Source organism: Podarcis tiliguerta (genome assembly GCF_965153285.1).
Source record: "Podarcis tiliguerta genome assembly, chromosome: 13".
In the NCBI taxonomy this organism is placed as follows: domain Eukaryota; kingdom Metazoa; phylum Chordata; class Lepidosauria; order Squamata; family Lacertidae; genus Podarcis; species Podarcis tiliguerta.
Genome location: NC_139546.1, coordinates 34,775,312 through 34,797,004, shown reverse-complemented (window position 1 = coordinate 34,797,004; position 21,693 = coordinate 34,775,312). Strand labels below are relative to the sequence as shown.

At 44.4% G+C, this 21,693-nt stretch overlaps 1 protein-coding gene across 1 annotated transcript; it reads left to right on the top strand.

Annotated features, from left to right (window-relative positions):
- The first annotated feature begins 1,897 nt into the window (after positions 1–1,897).
- Positions 1,898–10,943, top strand: LOC310663599 (osteoclast-associated immunoglobulin-like receptor). Its single transcript, XM_083411638.1, has 6 exons — positions 1,898–2,647; positions 2,776–2,811; positions 4,041–4,331; positions 5,335–5,640; positions 7,579–7,869; positions 10,574–10,943. The coding sequence occupies exons 1-6, from the start codon at positions 2,482–2,484 to the stop codon at positions 10,681–10,683; spliced, it is 1,200 nt and encodes a 399-aa protein (XP_083267764.1). The 5' UTR covers positions 1,898–2,481; the 3' UTR covers positions 10,684–10,943.
- Positions 10,944–21,693: the final 10,750 nt, after the last annotated feature.

Sequence of the window (21,693 nt, the reverse complement as noted above, 5' to 3'; positions counted from 1 at the left end):
GATGGCCACTCTAGTTTTTTGGGGGAGGAGGGAGGAGGAGCCACATCTTGAAAGATCCAGATCTGCCTCTGACAGCAGAGGTACAACATAGCCACAAGGGCTAAGGGACCCCTGACCTTTAAGTCCAGTCTTGACCGACTCTGGGTTTGCGGCGCTCATCTCGCTTTATTGGCCGAAGGAGCCGGCGTACAACTTCCGGGTCATGTGGCCAGCATGACTAAGCCGATTCTGGCGAACCAGAGCAGCACACGGAAACGCCGTTTACCTTGCCGCCGGAGCGGTACCTATTTATCTACTTGAACTTTGGCGTGCTTTCGAACTGCTAGGTTGGCAGGAGCTGGGACTGAACAATGGAAGCTCACCCCGTCGCAGGGATTCGAACCACCGACCTTCTGATCGGCAAGCCCTAGGCTCTGTGGTTTAGACCACAGCGCCACCCGCATCCTCTCAGCCATAAGGGCTAGTAGCCATTGAAAGCCTTGTCCTCCATGAGTGTGTTCAATCCGCATTTTAAGCCATCAAAATTGGCGGCTATCACTGCCTCCTGTGGCAGAGAGTTCCATAGTTTAGCTATGCACTACGTGAAGCAATTTATCTGCTCTGCATTTTCAAATACTCAGCTTCCTTGGATGTCCATGGCTCCAGTGTGTGAGAGGGGTGTCTACTCACTTTCTCAATGCCGTGTGTAATTTTATAAACTTCTATTATGTCACCTCTCCCTTTAAACAGTCGCAAATGCTGCAACCTTTCCACATAGAGGAGTCACCCCTGAACTGAGCAAATAGCATTACCAAACCCAGTGAAAGCCAAAAGTCATCTAGTTTTCTCTCTCTTTTTTTGAAACCATTTTTATTTTACAAATGTAAATTAATTACAATGTCAAATACATATCCATAAAATGAGATTTCTCTGAACCTCCAGACTCTCCCCCCGCCCATCCCATTCATGGGTCCTATTGTCAACATTTACAAGGGGAAGAAATGGAGGCAGTGAGAGAGTTTACTTTCTTGGGCTCCATGATCACTGCAGATGGTGACGGCAGTCACGAAATTAAGAGACGCCTGCTTCTTGGGAGAAAAGCAATGACAAACCTAGACAGCATCTTAAAAAGCAGAGACATCACCTTGCCAACAAAGGTCCGTATAGTAAAAGCTATGCTTTTCCCAGTAGTGATGTATGGAAGTGAGAGCTGGACCATAAAGAAGTCTGATCGCCAAAGAATTGATGCTTTTGAATTATGGTGCTGGAGGAGACTCTTGAGAGTCCCATGGACTGCAAGAAGATCAAACCTCTCCATTCTTAAGGAAATCAGCCCTGAGTGCTCACTGGAAGGACAGATCCTGAAGCTGAGACTCCAATACTTTGGCCACCTCATGAGAAGAGAAGACTCCCTGGAAAAGACCCTGATGTTGGGAAAGATTGAGGGCAAAAGGAGTTGTTCCACCAGGCCTTTGGTCAGGTCCCAGCCTGACTCCCTCCTCTGGCAACCTGCACAGAATTTTGCTCAACGGTTGCCATTAATTTGACTTTAATTAATTTTTATAATGGAATGTTTTTAGAATGTTTGATTATTTGACTGTTTGATTATTTAATTGTTGTCAGCCGCCCTGAGCCCGGCTTCGGCTGGGGAGGGCGGGATATAAATAAAATTTATTTATTTATTTATTTATAAGGGGACGACAGAGGACGAGATGGTTGGATAGTGTTCTCGAAGCTACCAGCATGAGTCTGACCAAACTGCGGGAGGCAGTGGAAGACAGGAGTGCCTGGTGTGCTCTGGTCCATGGGGTCATGAAGAGTCGGACACGACTAAATGACTAAACAACAAAAAATTATTTCACACTCTATGCTTTGTATCTATCCATATTGTCCGTAGTAGTTGTTACATTACAAGTGAGATTAAAAGCCTGCTAATGCTTTCATCTGCTTACAGATGTGGTCTCCTAAATAAATTATAAACTTCTCCCATTCTTTCTTGAATTTCTTGTCTTCTTGGTCTCTGAGTTTTCCAGTCAGTTTTGTCATTTCAGCCTAGACTAACAGCTTAGTTTGCCATTTCTCTTCTTTCCGTCTCTGGGCTAGTAGCATCCGTGCTGCTGTTGTTGTATACATAAAGAGTCTTTTCTGTTCCTTTGGAATGTTGGTACCTATAATTCGTAACAGAAAGGCTTCTGGTGATATAGTTAACCTCTGAGGAGAATGCAGCTCTGGGATAGCTCAGTTGGTAGAGCACAAGACTCTTATTCTCAGGGTTGTGGGTTCAAACTTCACCTTGGGCAAAAAAAAAAAAAAACAACCTTCCTACATTGCAGGGGGTTGGACTAGATGACCCGTGTGGTCCCTTCCAATATTGCAAGTATATATGAAAGCACATGATCTCCTCCAAGCTGATTTTGCAGAATATGACTGCAGCATGAAAGGGAAAAAAGGGAAGTGGCTTGTGAGACACTTCCAGCGCTGCTCAACTGTGCATCACAAAGTATGTGTACATCAAAGGGAAGAACAGTGTTGCAGAGCCATGTTGCAGCCTCCCTCCAAGATCTTCATTCCGGGGACAGCACACATCTTGGGGGACACAGGACACTGGACCACAGGGCTAGGTGGTCCTTCATCATCATGAGGCTCTCTTTCAACATCCTCTTTATCGGTTGGTATCTCAGATGAAAGGGTGAAGGGACTGAGGGTTGTGCAACGGCCGGGTGGAAGGACCGGAGACCCAGTTCTGGTTCCTGCTGCTCAACTATATTGCTGCTAATGCAACCATCTCCTTTCCAGGATTCCTGCTGGCTGGACAGTGGCAGATCTCTGGGGGTGAGTCTCTTCGGGTGATAAATATGAACAGGGGGTGAGACGGAGATGGTGGGGGGCAGAATGGGAGCGAACTGCAATGATTTCCCCCAACCAGATCCAATTTCTTAACATCTGCATTATAAACACAGAGGCCTACCAAATGTTCTCTGATCTATACAAATATTAAAGGTACAGGAACATCCCATCCCCATTTCTTTCTCTCTCTTTTTTGGTCAAAATGTTTTTAAAAAATAATTATTTTTATTTGATTATACAAAAGATAAAACTGTAACAATCCAAATGCATATTGATATACTGTACAGTGGAACCTCGGTTGTCAAACACTTCAGAAGTTGAAAGTTTCAAACGACAACCTGGAAGTGAATGGTTTTCGAACACGCCTCAGAAGTCAAACAGCTTCCGAGGCATGTTTCTCCCATTTTTCAATGGATTTTGCCAACTGGCAATTGCACGTTTTGGAAGTCGAACGGTCTTCCGGAATGGATTACCTTTGGCTACTCTGAATCTCGAGACTTCCCCCCACCCCCTCCATGGGTCCTGTTGTCAACATTTACAACTGCATATTATTTCACAATCTATGTTTTATATCAATCCATATTATCCATGGTATGAACCCCATCCCTATTTCTTTGCCTTTAGACAATCTACACACAAAATGCAATTCCCCCAGTGTAACCTTAGACTGAGCAACTAGACATGATGGCAACCTTCTCCCTGCACTGCCAGAGGCAGGATTCCTGTGGATAACAGTTGCTAAGAATCTCAAGTGTGGAGAATGCTCTGCTGCTCTCAGTTCTGCTCCTGGACTTCCCACAGACATCTGGTTGGCCCCTGGGGGAACTTGCATGACAAAGCTCGAGTAGATGCAGTAGAACAGAGTGCCTTCTACCAACTCATTCTGATAGGCCAATGAGGCGGCCATTACAGAGGACAGTCGTCCCTTTGAAAAGCTGTCCAAGTTCAGTTCTGAAAACCATAAGAAAGGAAAGCAGAAGGGGTCTTGAAGTTGCCCACCCACCAAGAGCAGCTGAACAGTGGAATGAGCAGACACACAGCTCACCTGACCACAGTCTTCCCCACTAGGGTGGAAATAATGCATTTTCATTTAAAAATTAGTAATTACTGTCATACCTTGGTTCTCGAATGTGATAAAGTCAGGGCCTTCTTTTGTCTTCCTCTTTGGTGATCCATCTTCCAAATCTCACCTTTGTTCTCCTGTTTCGGTCCAGGGCAACTTTACCCTAAACCTTTCATCTCAGTGGCTCCCACAAATGTGGTCAGTCTGGGGGGAAATATCATTTTACGGTGTTCAAGTATTTACCATCAAGATGCAATCTACTATCTTCACAAAGATTCACGAATTACTGATTTAGAAGTTTGGAAGAGCGAGAGGGATGCAGTTGTATTTCAGATTGCCAATGCAAGAGCTTCAGATGGCGGAACCTATACATGTAGCTATTTCTTAAGTTATGATCAACAGTGCTCATATCGTAGTGATCCTGTCCAAGTCTACATAAAAGGTGAGTCTGGCTTAGCCTTTTTATGCTATTTTCACAACTGACATGTAAGGGGAAGGGGAGAGAGAGAGAGACATTATGCTGGCCATCAGGCAATGGCTTTTTCCGCCTGCCTCATCCCTCCCTCCAGCCCTAGCAGCCTTTTCCAGATCATGACTTTAAGAACAGTAGAAGCAGCTGGGAATAGAGAACTATCTGACTTAAACAGCTATCTGACTTTTAGAAGATAGCTTAAGGCAGCCCTGTTTAGGGAAGTTTTTAATGTTTGATGCTTTAATGTGTCTTTAATATTCTGTTGGGAGCTGCCCAGAGTGGCTGGGGAAACCTAGCCAGATGGGCAGGATATAAAAAATATTTAGTTGTTGTTGTTATTAAGAGTTCTCCACTAGTACTAAATATTGCAGAAATGCCACGAATTCAACAGAAATGCCATAAATTCAACAAAATCTCTGAACCAATGCTTTTCTTTGAGGGGGCAAAAAGGTGCCAGTACTGGGTGCCCTTAAGTACCTCCAGGAAAAAGCACTGAGAGTCTTAAATAAAAATTGCAATCACACAGTTAGATACACTTGATATTCAGTGTAGATGCAGATAAGACTAATGATCCCAATCACTTGGTTCTTAACTCTTTCTACAGCGTTCATTGAGATAGGCAACAGAAATGTACAGTAACTCAGCTTATAAGATTTCCTGGATCAGCCACACTGAACTGCAGCAAACAGTAACTCTTCTCAGGAACCTGCCTCCCATCTAACCTGGCCAATGATGGGTGTTGTAGGCATGTGGAAGGTGCCAGGTCACCCATCTCTAAACTGAAGTTGTAAACAAACAAAAAAAATAGAAGCATCAAGTTCTTATGAACCTTTACCCTCCGATCCATCCTCGGGATTTTGCATTCTCCCAGAACATGCAAACCTCTCCCATATGACAGACTGTTGCCTGGGGCTGATTTGAGAAGGCTGAACTGCGTCTTTGAAATCTCACCCTTGTTCTCTTCCATGTGCAGGAAAGCTGCATTCCAAGCCTTCCATCACAGTGAATTCATCTGAAATGCTTGCCGAAAAGGGGAACGTCAAAATCAGCTGCAAGGCAGAAGACAACTTACCGATGCTGTTCTCTTTGTATATAGAAGTGGGTGCAGATAGGGAGCAGAGAAAACTGACAGAGAAAATAGCAACAAAGGAGGCTGTGTTTGCCTTTGACAATGCCCAAGAATTCCAAGGGGGTCTCTACCAATGTAGATATTGCAACACAACAGCCTTCGTTGAACTGTGCTCAGATTTCAGTGACAGCCGACGCATCAACAGAATAAGTAAGGTTCAAAATACATCCTCCTATTGTCACAAAAGTGTCTGAAATGGGAGTGTTCTGCATTTTCAGCATCTCTACATCCAGTGGAGAATTTGCATAGAATAAAATATTCCAAATTGGCTGGGATTGAAGGAGGGAGTGTGGTGTGCATGGCTCTGAGAGCCAGTGTGGTGTAGTGGTTCAGATAGATAGATAGATAGATAGATAGATAGATAGATAGATAGATAGATAGATGATAGATAGATAGATAGTGTCAGAGCTGGCTCCAGGTCCCAGCTCACAGAGGACCAACGCTAGCCGGTAGTAATGTACAAAAGTCTTTATTGAAGTACAGTTTCCATTTCCAAGCCGCAGCGCCCCAGCTCTACGTCTAGGGTTAGATCGGCGAAGCTCCATCTGAATCTCCGCCCCCTGTACACCAGTTTAAGATTCTAGCCTTACTCCACCTCTTCCGTCTCTCCTTTCTCCTCTGGGTCCTGCTACCCCCCGGGGTCCTTTCCTTCCTGGATTCTTCTGACGCTGACGTTGACCCCCCTGACTCCTCCCGCTCTTTTCGGCGGGCTTTGGGACCTGGCTCCCTATCCGGGCTGCCAACTGCGCCGCCCTCCTGTACATTTGAACTTGGCGCGCGCGCCCAGCCTTCAACCTTCCTCTCGACCGTTTCCTCGCTCCCCGATGGAGGCGTGGCCAATCCTGACTCATGTCCTCCCGCTGGCAGTGCGCCGCCTGATCCCGATGCCTGGGACTCCTCCCCCCTACTGCACTCTGGTGTGGACGCTGGTCCTGATTTCCAACTGCTGCTCTCTGAGTCCCCTCTGGCCCCTTCTTCCTGGGGTGTCCCCCTAGGCACCCCCCTTGCCCTGACCATGGGAGCCCCTTTCTGTGAATCTTCCGATTCGCTGGAAAGACTCAGAGACCTCGGACCGCTGTCATCGCTAACATTTCCTTCGGACTCCTCCCCCTCGCTCTCTATTTCCTCCCTTTCCTGTGCCTCTGCTCCTGAACCCCTGACAGATAGATAGATAGATAGATAGATAGATAGATATAGATGATAGATATAGATAAATAGATAGAGAGATAGATGATAGATGATAGATAGATAGATAGATAGATAGATAGATAGATAGATAGATAGATATAGATAGATGATAGATACATAGATGATAGATGATAGATAGATAGATAGATGATAGATAGATAGATAGATAGATAGATGATAGATAGATAGATAGATAGATAGATAGATAGATAGATAGATAGATAGATATAGATAGATGATAGATAGATACATAGATGATAGATGATAGATAGATAGATAGATGATAGATAGATAGATAGATAGATAGATGATAGATGATAGATGATAGATAGATAGATAGATAGATAGATAGATAGATAGATAGATAGATGATAGATGATAGATAGATAGATGATAGACAGATATATGCAGACTAGGAAGGAACCTTTGTCCTTCCAGATGTTACTGGGTCCTAGCAAGTGTGGCCAATGGCATGTAGGTCTGTAACATCTGGAGGGCCAATAATTCTCTACAACGGCTCTAGACATTTTTAACTAAAGACAAAACAGTAGCAGTCCCTACGTACAACCATTTTTTCATAAGGAAAGAGCCATTCTAAGCATTTTTAAATTATGTGTTAAAAGTCAGTTTGTTTTGTTTGTTTGTTTACTGAATTTATATACTGCCCTATATCCAGAGGTCTCAGGGCGGTTCACAGAAAAGGATCACCATATATAAAAATAAAAACAATAACCCAAATAACCCCCACCTACCCCCCCCTCAAAAGAGCCACATTTTAAAAGGGCATAGTTCTAGTTTGCAGATATTTCTGCTGATCTGATCAAAAGCAGCAGAGTGCAGAGGAAGAATATCATGCCATTTCCCTCCATACCCTTCTCACAGTGTTTTATTTGCACCCAGGTCCCAGCCTGTCCAAACCCTCCATCAAAGTGCTACCCGACGAACATATTTCCCCAGGACAGAATATCACCATTGAGTGCCAGGGGCCAGAAAAGGGTCTCAACTTCTCCCTCTACAAATCCGGGGAACTGATAACATCGCAGGTGACGGAGTCAGAGAGAAACAGAGCCGAGTTCCCTTTCTTCAACGTGGGGTTGGAAGACGAAGGGAACTACACCTGCCAATATCACCGCTGGGGAAACCCCTTTGCCTGGTCAGAGACAAGTGATGCCACGGAGCTGGTTGTAAGAGGTGAGAAGATTGGCTTGGTCCTTGTCTCTCCCCTGCCGTCCAAGTCTCGCTCCCTGTTGTGTAAGAGGCAAGAGCTTCAAGGGGCCTGAGACTCACACTGCAAGGGAGGAGGGGAACCACCTTCTTAGCCTCCGGTGGCACCACTTCTCTAAAAGCAGGAGAAAAGTTTCCTATTTTGCAGTGATACAGTTGCAGATGTTCCACCTTCCGCATACCAGCTCTCTTTCTTCTCCAGGAGAGCTTTCTCCAAAGCCTTCCATCTTTGTGAGGCCCAGTCCTCTCGTCATCCCAGGGCATCTCACAGGGCATCTCTGCTGTGCAGCTTGCCCTTCCCTGACAAGGGGCACATCTCACCTGTGTTCTCTGCCAACTAATCTCCTGAGTAATGGCATACAGTGTACCTCGGGTTAAGTACTTAATTCGTTCTGGAGGTCCGTTCTTAACCTGAAACTGAAGAGAGGTAGTATTTCTGGGTTAGTGGAGTCCGTAACCTGAAGCGTATGTAACCTGAAGCGTATGTAACCAGAGGTACCATTTGTATATTGATGTTAAGCAAATGCTTAAGAACAGGACTGCGCAAGGTGCCCCGACTATAAAATTGGAGAAATCGAGAGAGATATAGCCGCACCAGCAGCATATCTCTCCTTTCTCGTATCTAGAAATGCAAGAAGGGCCTTTACACTTGCCAGAAACGCGGCTCTACCCTCGCCGGTCCTGGATAGAGCCTTTAGAACTAAAGTCCCCTATGCCCAGAGACTTTGCACCTGTCCATTGGGAGAGATAGGAAGCCCAGAACACTTGTTCTTTAAATGTCCCTTTTACGAAGAGGCACGCAGTAAGTTCATTGATCCCCTACTGGTGAGGCTCGCCGACCTCCCGCAAAAGCAGAAATTTGACCTTTTGCTGTTAGGCAAAGACCAGAAGACGACCTGGATGGTCGCCAGATTCTGAGTGCAAATCTGTAGACGCAGACCATCGCCCAACTCAAAATGGTCCGGCATGAAAATCCCCAAACTCGGTTCCATGGGTGACTCTGAGTCAACTCCCTGAGGTAGTTTATTGTTGCACATTGTGTCTAAATTTATTGCTGTACATTGTTTTAATTGTCTGTTTTAACCATATTTGCACATCAGTTTCTAATGCTGTGAGTGTCCTATATTTCAGCGCCTTCTGCTCTGCAGCCTCTTATCGTTGTTTTAACTGCGAATCTTTTAGTTCTCACGCTCTTACAGTTGTTTTAACTGCATGTTTTTATTTGTTTTTAGTTTTTATCTGTTTTAATTATCAGTTTTTATCCATTCATTATCCGTGTTTAATCTTGTATTTTGTTCAGATGTTTTATCCTACGCTTGTTTCTTTGTCCTTATTTGCTCCAACAGTTATCAGTTAAAAAAAACAACCCTAACTGCTATTTTATTTATATGCTTGTTTGTTTTTTATCCTGGTCTGTGACCGTAATAAAGTTTATTAATTCATTCAGAGGTACCACTGTATTGAACAACACTGGGCTTGTGAGCATTAAATGCCCGTTTGCAGATAGTAAACTCAGTCCTTTACAGCAGAATGCAGCAAAGCAACTGTGGTTGGAATAGTAACATCATAGGTTTTATTTATAAAGCAAATAACAAAACAACAAGACGACTCTCATATCCATCTTCTTCATCAGAGGAGCAGAGAGAGAGGAGAGAGGGAGGAGACATTTAAATAATTCCCATACTCATACATCAATTAAGTAATTAAAGGCAACCTGCAACATTATGCAATGTGAGAATGAGACATTACAATACTAACCCTTTTCATGGTAACATTGCCTTATCATCTAGTACATCTGTAACATCTGTACATATAGACCCAGTTGTTGTTTATTTACAACCTTCAACAACAAATCTGAGGATATTTCTTAAATCTGGGTTGGGGCTGGTATGAGGGAGCTTTCATCCTGAAGGGATGATCAGTGCCTGTACGGACCTTAGATTGAATTTTGCCTTCCTGCTCAGCCTGCTACGATTTGCGTGTTTTGGGTCAGCCAGCTAGATAAGATAGTTTTGTTATTTTCTTGGCTTCTGAGCAGTCCTAAATTGTGTAATCATGTGAAGTTTTTGCTTTTAACAAAATATTGTTTTTAAAAACAACGGGTTTTCTTATGAGAACAGACTTTGGCTCGAGTTACTGAGCCTCCCAGCTGACCCCAGGCAGTGCTGAACCTGACCTTGTGCTCTCCTCAGCCAGGACCACCCAACCAATCCATTGGTGGATGAAATTTCAAGCCCACATTATGGACCAGTAATTCTGAATGGAACACCCAGCAAATGACCAATCACAAACTGACCACTTTTGGATGCTCCTGCAGTGACATAAAAAACTGGAACACAACATCTGTACCTGCCATCTTCTTAGCAACAGGGAGCAACTCTGACAGTGGAACTTTGAGTTGGTCCACTGCTTGCAGACTTAGTATGCTTTGTATCATCTCTCTGGTTCTAGTCAGAAGTAAACGACAAGTGTAGTAGATTAGAAGACTGCTTCCATTGGCAGGTAGATCCAGCAGGCTGTTCTTATGTTCTTAGAAATCAGAAGTAAGTCCCACTGAACTCAATGGGGCTAAGTATGCTGAGGGCCGCAGCCTTGAGACCATTTCCCTCCTCACCCTGCCTTCATCACAACCAACAATTGAGTAGTAACTCTTCTCTGTCTCACTCTGCAGCAAACACCTTTACATCCATGGAGATCATCATCCGCCTGGGAGTTGCTGGCTTGGTCCTGCTTTCCTTGGTGCTGATCGTGGCTGAGTTCATGTGCAGCAGGCAAGGCTGAGAAGCTCTGACTCGACTCAGTTCCACAAGTCAAGACCCTTCCTTGAGGCATCCGAGACAAGCAAAGCCACAGGCATCCCATAGAGACTGGTTTCATTTCTTGTTCATCTGAAGGCCAAATTTCTATTCTGTGATATCACCAAGGAATCTTTTTGGAAGGGGCTGGGGTGGGGTGAGAATACTGGAGGCTTCTGTTTTCTATGATTTTTTTGAGCTTTTTTTACAAAGATTGGACAGGGCCTTCTTAAGCATACACCCCTCCCCATTCCTCTTGGTACGGGACGGCGGTGCCCGTGCCATGCCCAGCTTTGTGGGGCTGGAGGAGGCGGGCAATGGCTGGGGCTCCTCCGGCAGTGAAGAGGCGGAGGCTGGATGAGGCACCTCCCAGCTCAGCTGGTCGCTTCGTGCTGCGGTGGCCATGGCAGGCGGAGGCTCTGGGTGCAGCACTGCATGGTGGAGGTGGGTGAGGGTGATGAGCGGGCCGGGGGAGCCAGCCCTGTGGAGATCTGTGGCCCCTGATGCCTGGCTCAAAGACAGCTAACAGGAGGGCAAAAACTAGTGAAGAAAGAAAAAGAAAGGGTAGAAATTCCTCTGCTGTCCTGAATTTTGGAATGTAAACCCCCCCCCCCAATTTTTTAATCCATTCTAGAAATTGTGGAAGGGAAATCCAAATGAATCTTTGGTGATTTTAACAAAATGCAGACCGTGCCCCCCTAGTAAGAAGCAGGGGCAACAGAGAAATATCTCACATTGTTGGAGAAGTGTTCAGATCCAGGCATGGCTCCCTCACGCCTTTCGCAAGGACCAACCAACCACCGTTTCAATACAGTCTGTTCGGATGAGCTCCTCTAAGCGGGGCCAATAAAAAGATAGGAGGAGAAACCTGGGAGGTGAAGGAACAAATCTGTCTTTAAACATTTCACACCCAACAGAGATCAGATTGATGAATGGGCCAAATATCTGCTGTGGGAGAGCTGAGCTGTTCTACAACATGGACGGGATGAGAATAAGCACTGGTGCCTTGAATCTGAACATTGCCCAAGTCATGGGCAGGCAACTCAGCTGTGGACATGCCCTGCATTCATCTGCAGAAGGTCTTGGATATACATATGGTTTAGTGCTAGGAGATAATTTCACTTGGGAAGGGCAGAAGCTTCTCTCAGCCTCTGCCAAGGAAAATATGTCTGTGGAGAGAAGTGCAGGCCTAGAAAGCATAAAACATGCAGAAAACTGCTTGAACCCACGCTTTCTAGGTGTGGGATTGCAGAAGTGAGGGAGAGCCCTCAGCCTCAACCTTGTCTGCCAGTATCACCCCCATCATCTTTTCTAGCCAGTCTGTCCTTGTAGTTTCAGGGACTCCATTCCTCAGGCGCCATTTTCCCCAGTCTATTGAGTTTTCATCAATGGCTTCCCCTGCCCCTGCTATAAAGTGAAACTAAAATCTCTGCAACATCCAGAATTAATCACATAGGTGTTTCTCTTCCTTCTGACTCAAAAGATGTGTTTCCCTACAACTCATCAGAATAATTCTGGGCAGATCACTTTCAGTATGATCTTCTGGGAGTCCTCTCTTATTAATAATTTAGATAAAACCACATGTTTATATGAGATTATGATGTGGTGCATCCCTTTCAGTTCTTATTTTTTAATTTTTTGAAAATAAATTTTCATTGGTTTTACAATTTCAAATTCAACAATTATTTTTGATCCAAAAGAAAAAAGAGGAAAAAAGAGAAATACAAAATAGCCAACATGGAATATAAGAACTAAAATAAAAAATATAAGAAATAAATTTTTTAAAACAAAAAAAATCTTTTCAGAGGTTCTCTTTAACCTCCTGACTTCCCCCCATTTCCTTTCCTAGTTCATTGAATATATATATATTCTGCATAATTATACGTAAACCTCTTTTTTTCTTATGCTTGTTAATTTATCTGAATTACATACCATCGGTTTTCATTGTTTCAGTTCAAATTTCCTTCCATAAACTTTACCTTATTTTAACTATTTGCATGTGTTTACCAGGGGTAGGCAACCTAAGGCCCGGGGACCCAATTGCCTTCTCAATCCGGCTCATGGGTGGTCTGGGAATCATCGTGTTTTTACATGAGTAGAATGTGTCCTTTTATTTAAAACGCATCTCTAGATTATTTGTGGGACATTGGAATTCGTTCATTGTTTTTTTCATAATAAGTCCGGCCTACCCTACCACATGGTCTGAGGGACGGTGGACCGGCCCACGGCTGAAAAGGGTTGCTGACCCCTGGTTTAGTCAAAGCCTGCCAATGTTTCTACTTGTTTACAATATTTTTGTACATATACTAATATTACCAGACGTCCTCATTTCCTGGGGACAGTCCCCGGATATACAAATCAGTCCCCTTACAAAATCCATCCATTTAATAGGAAGTTGAAAAGTGTCCCTGGACTCATTGGAAAAAATCTGGTAACATTAACATATCCAATAAATGCATTTATTGTGTTAAGTTCTTATTTAATCCAAGGGCACCTCTTGATTTTCTGGTGTTTATGTAAATAATATTGCATATGTATGTAAAAATATTAGATTAATTATGGGAAATTTATATTTGGTAAATGTGTAGGTCAGTATAATATATGAATTAAGGTATGTGTTGGGTTGGGGAGGGGAGGGAGTGTGCTTGGAATGTTGGAAGTGAGTGGTGATTGGCTCGGAGTTTGCAAAGGAGTTTGAAAGCAGATGGGAGAAGTTTAGAGAGTCGGCTGAGTTTGGAGCCATTTCTATAAATTCCACCATTCACTCATGAACCCCATTTTATACAACCTGGAGTATTATTCCTATGAAATCCCAAGCCATTAACTTACATTACAGACAGCGCCTCCACAGGCCACCAGCCTTACAGCATCCCGGTCATTTGACAGCGCTAACAAGCTAACTTGGCTTGTCTGTCAACGCTGTGGGCTGCCCAGTTGAAAGAGGAAGGTATTGATTTATGCCAGATAAGCTCTATCACTGTTTCTCCTATGCAATAAATGGAAACACACCTTTTAAAAAAGGAAAATAGATGATAAAACGAATGGGAAGTTCTTTCCCCCGCTCCCTTTGTGAACTTTTGCAGCTGATAAAGATCCCTCTTCTGCCTGAAGCTACTCTGTAACCCAATAATAGGTATTTGCAACTATGTTTGGAACAGAATCTCAAATGTAACTTAATTTTCAAACTGAAAGTCACTGTAACACATGCAAATCACAAAGGTACATTTATTTGCCAAGCTGATGGACATTGTAAACCCTTCAGGGAAACATTAAAACATATCTTCCTCTCCCTCAGCCTCCAGAAATATGAACTGCTAGACTTCTAATCTGCCTTCAGAAAAATGCTCTTTCATTTGTAAGCTCACCTCACTAGTAGGGCTCCAGAACACTTCAGATTTTGCTGTTTTGAGTTTCTTTAGCTCATCTTGGCCTGGTATGCTAACAAGTCACAGTTTGACTTAATCTATTGGGTGCTTTGCATCTGCAGACTCAATTTTCTTCTTGAGTTTCAATTCCACCCTTCACTGTGGGGCAAGCACTGAACAACAACAACAACAACAACAAATATTTATTTATTCTCCGCGCTCCCTGGCCAGAGCCGGCCTCAGGGTGGCTAACACCAGTAAAATTACAATAAAACCATAATGGGGGTTGGGGAACCAATTTAAAATACAGGTTAAAAATACAATTTAAAATGCAGCCTGATTTTAATAGTAGCCCATAGATCAAAACCATAAGGGTAGGGAAACATAAGGGTCAGACTGAGTCCAAACCAAAGGCCAGTGGAACAGCTCTGTCTTGCAGGCCCTGCGGAAAGATGTCACGTCCCGCAGGGCCCTAGTCTCTTGTGACAGAGTGTTCCACCAAGTCGGGGCCAGTACTGAAAAGGCCATGGACCTAGTTGAGACCAATCTAACCACCTTGCGACTTGGAACCTCCAAAATGTTGTCATTTGTGGACCTTAAGGTCCTCCGCAGGGCATATCAGGAGAGGCAGTCCTGTAGGTACGTGGGTCCTAGGCAGCATAGGGTTTTAAAGGTCAAAACCAGCACCCAGTCAGCAGGAGGAGCATAAGTATTGTGGCAGCAGCGATGGAAGAGGCAGCTCCTTTTCTATTTGTTTGAAAGGGAAAGTGCAGCAGCGGCAGCAGCGACCACAGCAAAGCTCTGGTCTCGGGCCACAAAGACTCTCCTCCCCAGAGGGGAGGGGAGTGGTTGTGGACAGGAGCTCCAACCCCGCCCACGCAGGGGCGGGAGCCCCTGCTCCTTCCGGCTCACCTGGCCGGCGCCGCACGCCCAGGGGGCGGCTCCCACCTGGAGCCGCCCATAGAGGGGGCGTGCCTGGCCTTCGGATATATGCTGGCGCCGGCCCCCTCTTCGGCCTCTTTCAACGTCGCCGCTCCGCGAGTCACCCACCCTCCACTCCCTCTAGCTCAGGGCTTAAGTTTTCTTCTGGCCTTGCTATGGACCTTAGGTTGGTTGCCCGGTTGTCTGGGGGCCTGGTAGGAGTTTTTCCTGTTGGCATTAGGCCTATGGGTTTTTTCGCCTACCTCGTAGCAACCGTCACAACTTTTGTGGTATTGGTGGGTAGGTTAGGCATTGGATTTGGGTGTTATGCTGTGTGGGAAGGCTAGGTGTGGCCATCGCCTACGCCTTCGATTTGGGTATTCCGTTAAAGGAATCCGGCGGTCATGTATTCTGTCCGATGCCTGCTTGGCTGGAGGCCATGGCTCGACCCCCGGTGACATCAGGGGTGAGCCTATAGTTGGATAGGCATCAACTGGCTCCATCTACTGATGATTCAACCCCTCTGCTGTGGTCATCCAATGCCTAAGCCAATACCTTTTCATTGCAGTAACCAATAAAGTTGTGGCCTTTTCCTTGCCCATAAACCTTATACCACGCGTCCTTGTGTGTTTATTTCCACCTCACGGGGGTTGGGGGTCCTCGAACCACAATGTTCAGCCTCAGCATCCTGCTCTGAGGACATCCCCAGTATTTGAGTGGGGTCTGTCTTGCATCCGCTTAGATGGGCAACTCTCTCTTCCTCTGTCCCAGTTCAAGAAATAGCTTGCTCTCTCTCTCTCTCTCTCTCTCTCTTTCATTTCTGCCCTTTCTGTTCTTTTTGGTTTCCTTTAGTGCTATTCTTAGGTTAATTACTGTCAGTGCTCAAAGGGGAAGGAAAAAAAGGAAACAGTCAGCCTTAGGAAATACCATTTGGCTTTGAGCTCTGATGAATACTTTCTTTGAATATTTTACTCTCCAACCTAGCGTGCCATTTCCTTCCCATTCTTCCTTCCTGCACCCCATATTTTCAGAGAGCAAACTTGCAGGAAAGTCCTTTTCATTGGACTTATGTATGGTAGCCTGTCTCTGCCAGCAGTTTCTGGGGAGTCTTTTGAAGTATCTCACATGCCTCAGGCACCAAAAAGCCCTCAGAGGCCTGATGGGAAGAGAGGGGAGTGCCGACAGCCAGACTTGGTCCCTCACCATCATCTGTTCAGTTGTTTGCCACCTGCCCTCAAGATTGTGTCCAAAAGTGGCTCACAGAATGTAAAGCAAACAATAAGTATATCCATTCAAAACATATTAGAAAATATAAATATGAATGTAAAAATCAGTCCATAAAACCATAGTGTAAAAACATGCCCCCCCCAAAAAAAAGTTTAAGGGCCTAAAATTAACATTATATAAAACAATATTAATAAGCCAACATAATTAAATAACTGAAACTGAACGGGTGAGAAAATGATATCAACACAAAATAGAAGAACACCATCGAAATCATTACCCTGTTCCAGATCCTGTTCCTGTATCCAATGGTTTGGTTACCGGACTCAATTTACACCATCCAAGGATCTCACCCCATCTCCCAGCTGCAGCTCCCTTGCTCTTATGTTGGGGGGTCCTTTGTCCACCATTATCATGGACTTTCTTAGCCAAATGGCAACCAATAACCTTCCTTCCACACTCTCCCACTAAGCTACGTATTGGTGAGAATCCTCCCTCGTACTGGAAGATGGAATGTTTCTCTGCAACCACAAAGACTTGGATCGGTTGCTGGGGAAAATGATAGTAGAGATTTGTCACATTTCAAGTACACCTTAAACTACCTCATGCGAAACAGAACTGTAGACTACAGTCGTACCTTGGAAGTCGAACGGAATCCGTTCAGGAACTCTGTTTGATTTCCAAAACGGTTGGAAACCAAAGCACGGCTTCTGATTGGCTGTAGCTGCAGAAGCCCCATCGGACATTGGGGTTCCAAAGAACATTTGCAAACCGGAACACTCACTTCCAGGTTTGCGGCATTCAGGAGCCCAAACGTCTGAGTACCAAGGCATTTGGGATCCAAGGTATGACTTTATATACAAATATCTAGGTTTCATATTGGTATATTATCGCAGCTATCAAGAAAGATGTTGTTTGGTGGAATCCCTCAGGCTGTTCTGCTTAGGTTCATTTAACTTTAGGCCCATTGGGGAAATGACAGCAAGGTTGTCTTTAAACACACACACACACACACGGGCAACTGTTGACTTCACATAAATCTGTAGACTGTGAGGCTTCAGCCACAGATGTTTTCAAGGCCATTTTGTCTAGAAACAATAGTCAGGCTGTGGAGCTGCTGGCAAAGGAGAAGACTAGGGTTCTGGTTATGGGAGTGGTTATGTAGAAGAGGAAACTTCAGCAGCTGCAGCATTTTCTTGATGTGTGTTTACCATTATGGTAGCCACAACTTCCTTTTCTTACAATTGGCCACTCTGGTTGTTTTCGGGAGAGGGGAGGAGGAGCCACATCTTGAAAGATCAAAATGTGAGCAGCCAATAATGATCCTGGTCCTCAAGGCACGTATCCCATGGAGACCTCCTGGTGGACAAGTCCATTGCGTCACTGAAACGCTTTTTGCCGTGCCTTAAAGTCACACTAATTTCCTTACAATTTAATGTGAATATCTCTGTGACTGGCTTTTACCCGCTTCTGTTATCTTTGTAGTATTTATTGTTGTTTTGCTTCAGTTAAATCTTGTCTCCGGCCCTGTATCAGGCTTCAGGCCCAGAGACCAGAAGTAATAGCTGTTAATTATATTCAGTTATTTACTCCAAAATTTCCAAATATTTTACTGTCCTGGATATTAGTCCTTTCTTTTTTCCTTCTGCTATTTAAATGTAAGAGGTCCAATCCTTTCTGACTGTCCATTTTTGTATTCTCAAGCCCTTTGCTTTGAATTCTTTTCAAGCCAATAAGTTTGGTGTCCGTCCCAGGGCTGGCGTCTAGCCCAAAATTAAATAGTAGTGTTTATTATTTCTCTACTCCAGATTACATTCCTGCTTGAAATGTTTCTTAAGGACTGGTCTTTATTCTTTGCTTCATAATACTTGTTCTTCAGAGTGAGAAATCCATCTTTTAAAATATTTTCTCCGGGAGCTCTCAGTTTCTGCTGCTTACTCCGTGGCCAGCAGGGCCCGCCCCCAACCATCTTTCTTTTTGCAAAGCAGCAGTAACAGGGTAATTTCACCAGTGGCAAAGAGTGGGCTTGAACAAGCTTAAAGGTTTGTTTGTTTTTAACTAATCAAAAACCACTTATGACCCCAGAATAAAACTTCATACTAGAAGATGTACCCTGTAGCTAGATAGAAATTCAGCAACTCATACATTTTCTCAACCAGCCGAAAACAACACACTCTTTAACCACTTAGGAGCAAATAGTTGATATTATTAACCCACTAGAAAAAGGAATAATGCCCCAAATACACAAGGTTCTAGTTCATCTGGCTTTCGCCCTACTTTCTACATTGAAAACTAGATTGGAAAAGGACTTTGGGGAAAATCTAGACGAGCAACATTGGAACAACATTCTGAATAGTGTCTTCTTTAGAACTCTCTTGATAAAAGCTCAGGAAAACAAGTGGCACAACGATGGTACATGCACCCTACAAAATGGTATAAAATCAGCCAAAATCTCATTCCATTATGCTGGTGAGATTGCAAACTTCCTGGAATTACTGTGGTGATGCTGTCCAAAGATTGTTCCCTTTTGGAAAAGGTTCTCCAGACCATAAACCAGATTATGGAATCAGACCCCACAATAGCACTGTTATCTTATTTTCCTTTAGATGCCCAAGGAAAGTGTAAAATGTTATTACCCATGTGTTAGCTGCTGCCAGATTAAGAATGGTCATGCGCTGGAGGACTCTCAATGTAAATCTCTTTGAAGCTTGGATGTCACAGATATGGGATTCTATACTTAAGGACAAACTAACAGCCTTACAAACTTTTATTGAATATGCACAAACCGTCAAGCATGGCTTCCATCCACCAGCAACACACCGAACATTAAGGAATATCACTTTCATCCCACTACTGTATACCCAGTGAGCCCCAGCTGTCCATTGCTCCACAGCTGTCATTTCCCCCATTTTTGTTATGGTTCTATACTCCCAACCGGTTGTTGTTGTTGTTGTTGTTGTTATTTATTTATTTTTTCTTTTCTTTTCTTTTCTTTTCTTTTCTTTTTTCTTTTCTTTTCACCTTTTTCAGATCCAATTCATTTGTAACTGAAAATCAATAAAATACACTTTTTAAAAAAAAAAGGAAAAAAAGTCACATCTCCAATGCTGTGTCATGTTGGGGAAAGTCAAATATTAAGGAAGTTGCCTCAGGAAGAGGAGTAGCAGGGGAAACGCAAACGCCAGTCCTATGAAGAGATCCTCTTTCTGTAGGATTAGGTAACGGGGCCTGTGGCAGACGAAAGGCAGACACATGCAGTCATTTGTCTTCCTGTAACTACAGGCCCTGGATTAGTCAAATGAGAATGTGCAAACTCCAGAGGGAAAGATGGTTAGCTCCAGGCTCCTTCCCCACTGTGGCAGCCACTGTGGGTTAATTTTCTGAGGCATTCTTGAGAATCCTGGCTCTCCCGCTCTCTTGGTCTTGCCCCTGCCACAGAACCACATAAGACAAGCCTGCTGGATCAGGCCAAGCCCATCAAGCCCAGTATCCTGCTCTTACCTTGGCCAATGCCAGTGGGAAGCCCGTAAGCCAGAAATGAGCGGAGCAGCACTTTCCCATTTGCTATTGGCAACAACTGTTATTTAGAGGCATAACCGCCGTCCACTTCCTTCCAAAGAAAGCTGGCTTGGATTCTGTAAGGAGCTGCCTGAATAATGCCTCTGACAGCAGAGATACAGCTTAGCCATTAGGGCTAAGGGACCCCTGACCCTTAAGTCCAGTCACGAATGACTCTGGGGTTGCGGCGCTCATCTCGCTTTATTGGCCGAGGGAGCCGGTGTACAGCTTCTGGGTCATGTGGCCAGCATGAATAAGCTGCTTCTGGCGAACCAGAGCAGCGCACAGAAACGCCGTTTACCTTCCCGCCGGAGCGGTACCTATTTATCTACTTGCACTTTGACGTGCTTTCAAACTGCTAGGTGGGCAGGAGCTGGGACTGAACAATGGGAGCTCGCCCCATTGTGGGGATTCGAACCGGCAACCTTCTGATCGACAAGCCCGAGGCTCTGTGGTTTAGACCACAGCGCCACCCACATCCACTCAGCCATAAGGGCTAGTAGCCACTGAAAGCCTTGTCCTCCATGAGTGGGTCCAATCCTCATTTCTGGTGGCTATCACTGCCTCCTGTGGCAGAGAGTTCCATAGTCTAGCTATGCACTGCGTGAAGCAGTTTATCTGCTCTGCATTTTCAAATACTCAGCTGCCTTGGATGTCCATGGGCTCTAGTGTGTGAGAGGGGTGTCTACTCACTTTCTCAATGCCATGTGTAATTTTATAAACTTCTATTATGTCACCTCTCCCTTTAAACAGTCGCAAATGCTGCAACCTTCCCACATAGAGGAGTCACTCCACCCCGATCTTTTTGGTTGTGCTTTTCTGAACTGAGCAAATAACATTACCAAACTCAGTGAAAGCCAAAAGTGATCTAGTTTTCTCTCTCTTTTTTTGAAACCATTTTTATTTTACAAATGTAAATTAATTACAATGTCAAATACATATCCATAAAATGAGATTTCTCTGAACCTCCAGACTCCCCCCCCCCCATCCCATTCATAGGTCCTATTGTCAACATTTACAAGGGGAAGAAATGGAGGCAGTGAGAGGTTTTACTTTCTTGGGCTCCATGATCACTGCAGATGGTGACAGCAGCCATGAAATTAAAAGATCCCTGCTTCTTGGGAGAAAAGCAATGACAAACCTAGACAGCATCTTAAAAAGCAGAGACATCACCTTGCCAACAAAGGTCCGTCTAGTTAAAGCTATGGTTTTCCCAGTAGTGATGTATGGAAGTGAGAGCTGGACCATAAAGAAGGCTGATCGCCAAAGAATGGATCCTTTTGAATTCTGGTGCTGGAGGAGACTCTTGAGAGTCCCATGGACTGCAAGAAGATCAAACCTCTCCATTCTGAAGGAAATCAGCCCTGAGTGCTCACTGGAAGAACAGATCCTGAAGCTGAGGCTCCAATACTTTGGCCACCTCATGAGAAGAGAAGACTCCCTGGAAAAGACCCTGATGTTGGGAAAGATGGAGGGCACAAGGAGAAGGGGACGACAGAAGATGAGATGGTTGGACAGTGTTCTCGAAGCTACCAGCATGAGTCTGACCAAACTGCGGGAGGCAGTGGAAGACAGGAGTGCCTGGTGTGCTCTGGTCCATGGGGTCACAAAGAGTCAGACATGACTAAACGACAAAAAATTATTTCACAGTCTATGCTTTGTATCTATCCATATTGTCCGTAGTAGTTGTTACATTACAAGTGAGATTAAAATCCTGCTAATGTTTTCATCTGCTTACAGATGTGGTCTCCTTAATAAATTATAAACTTCTCCCATTCTTTCTTGAATTTCTTGTCTTCTTGGTCTCTGAGTTTTCTGGTCAGTTTTGTCATTTCAGCCTAGGCTAACAGCTTAGTTTGCCGTTTCTCTTCTTTCCATCTGGGCTAGTAGCATCCGTGCTGCTGTTGTCGCATACATAAAGAGACTTT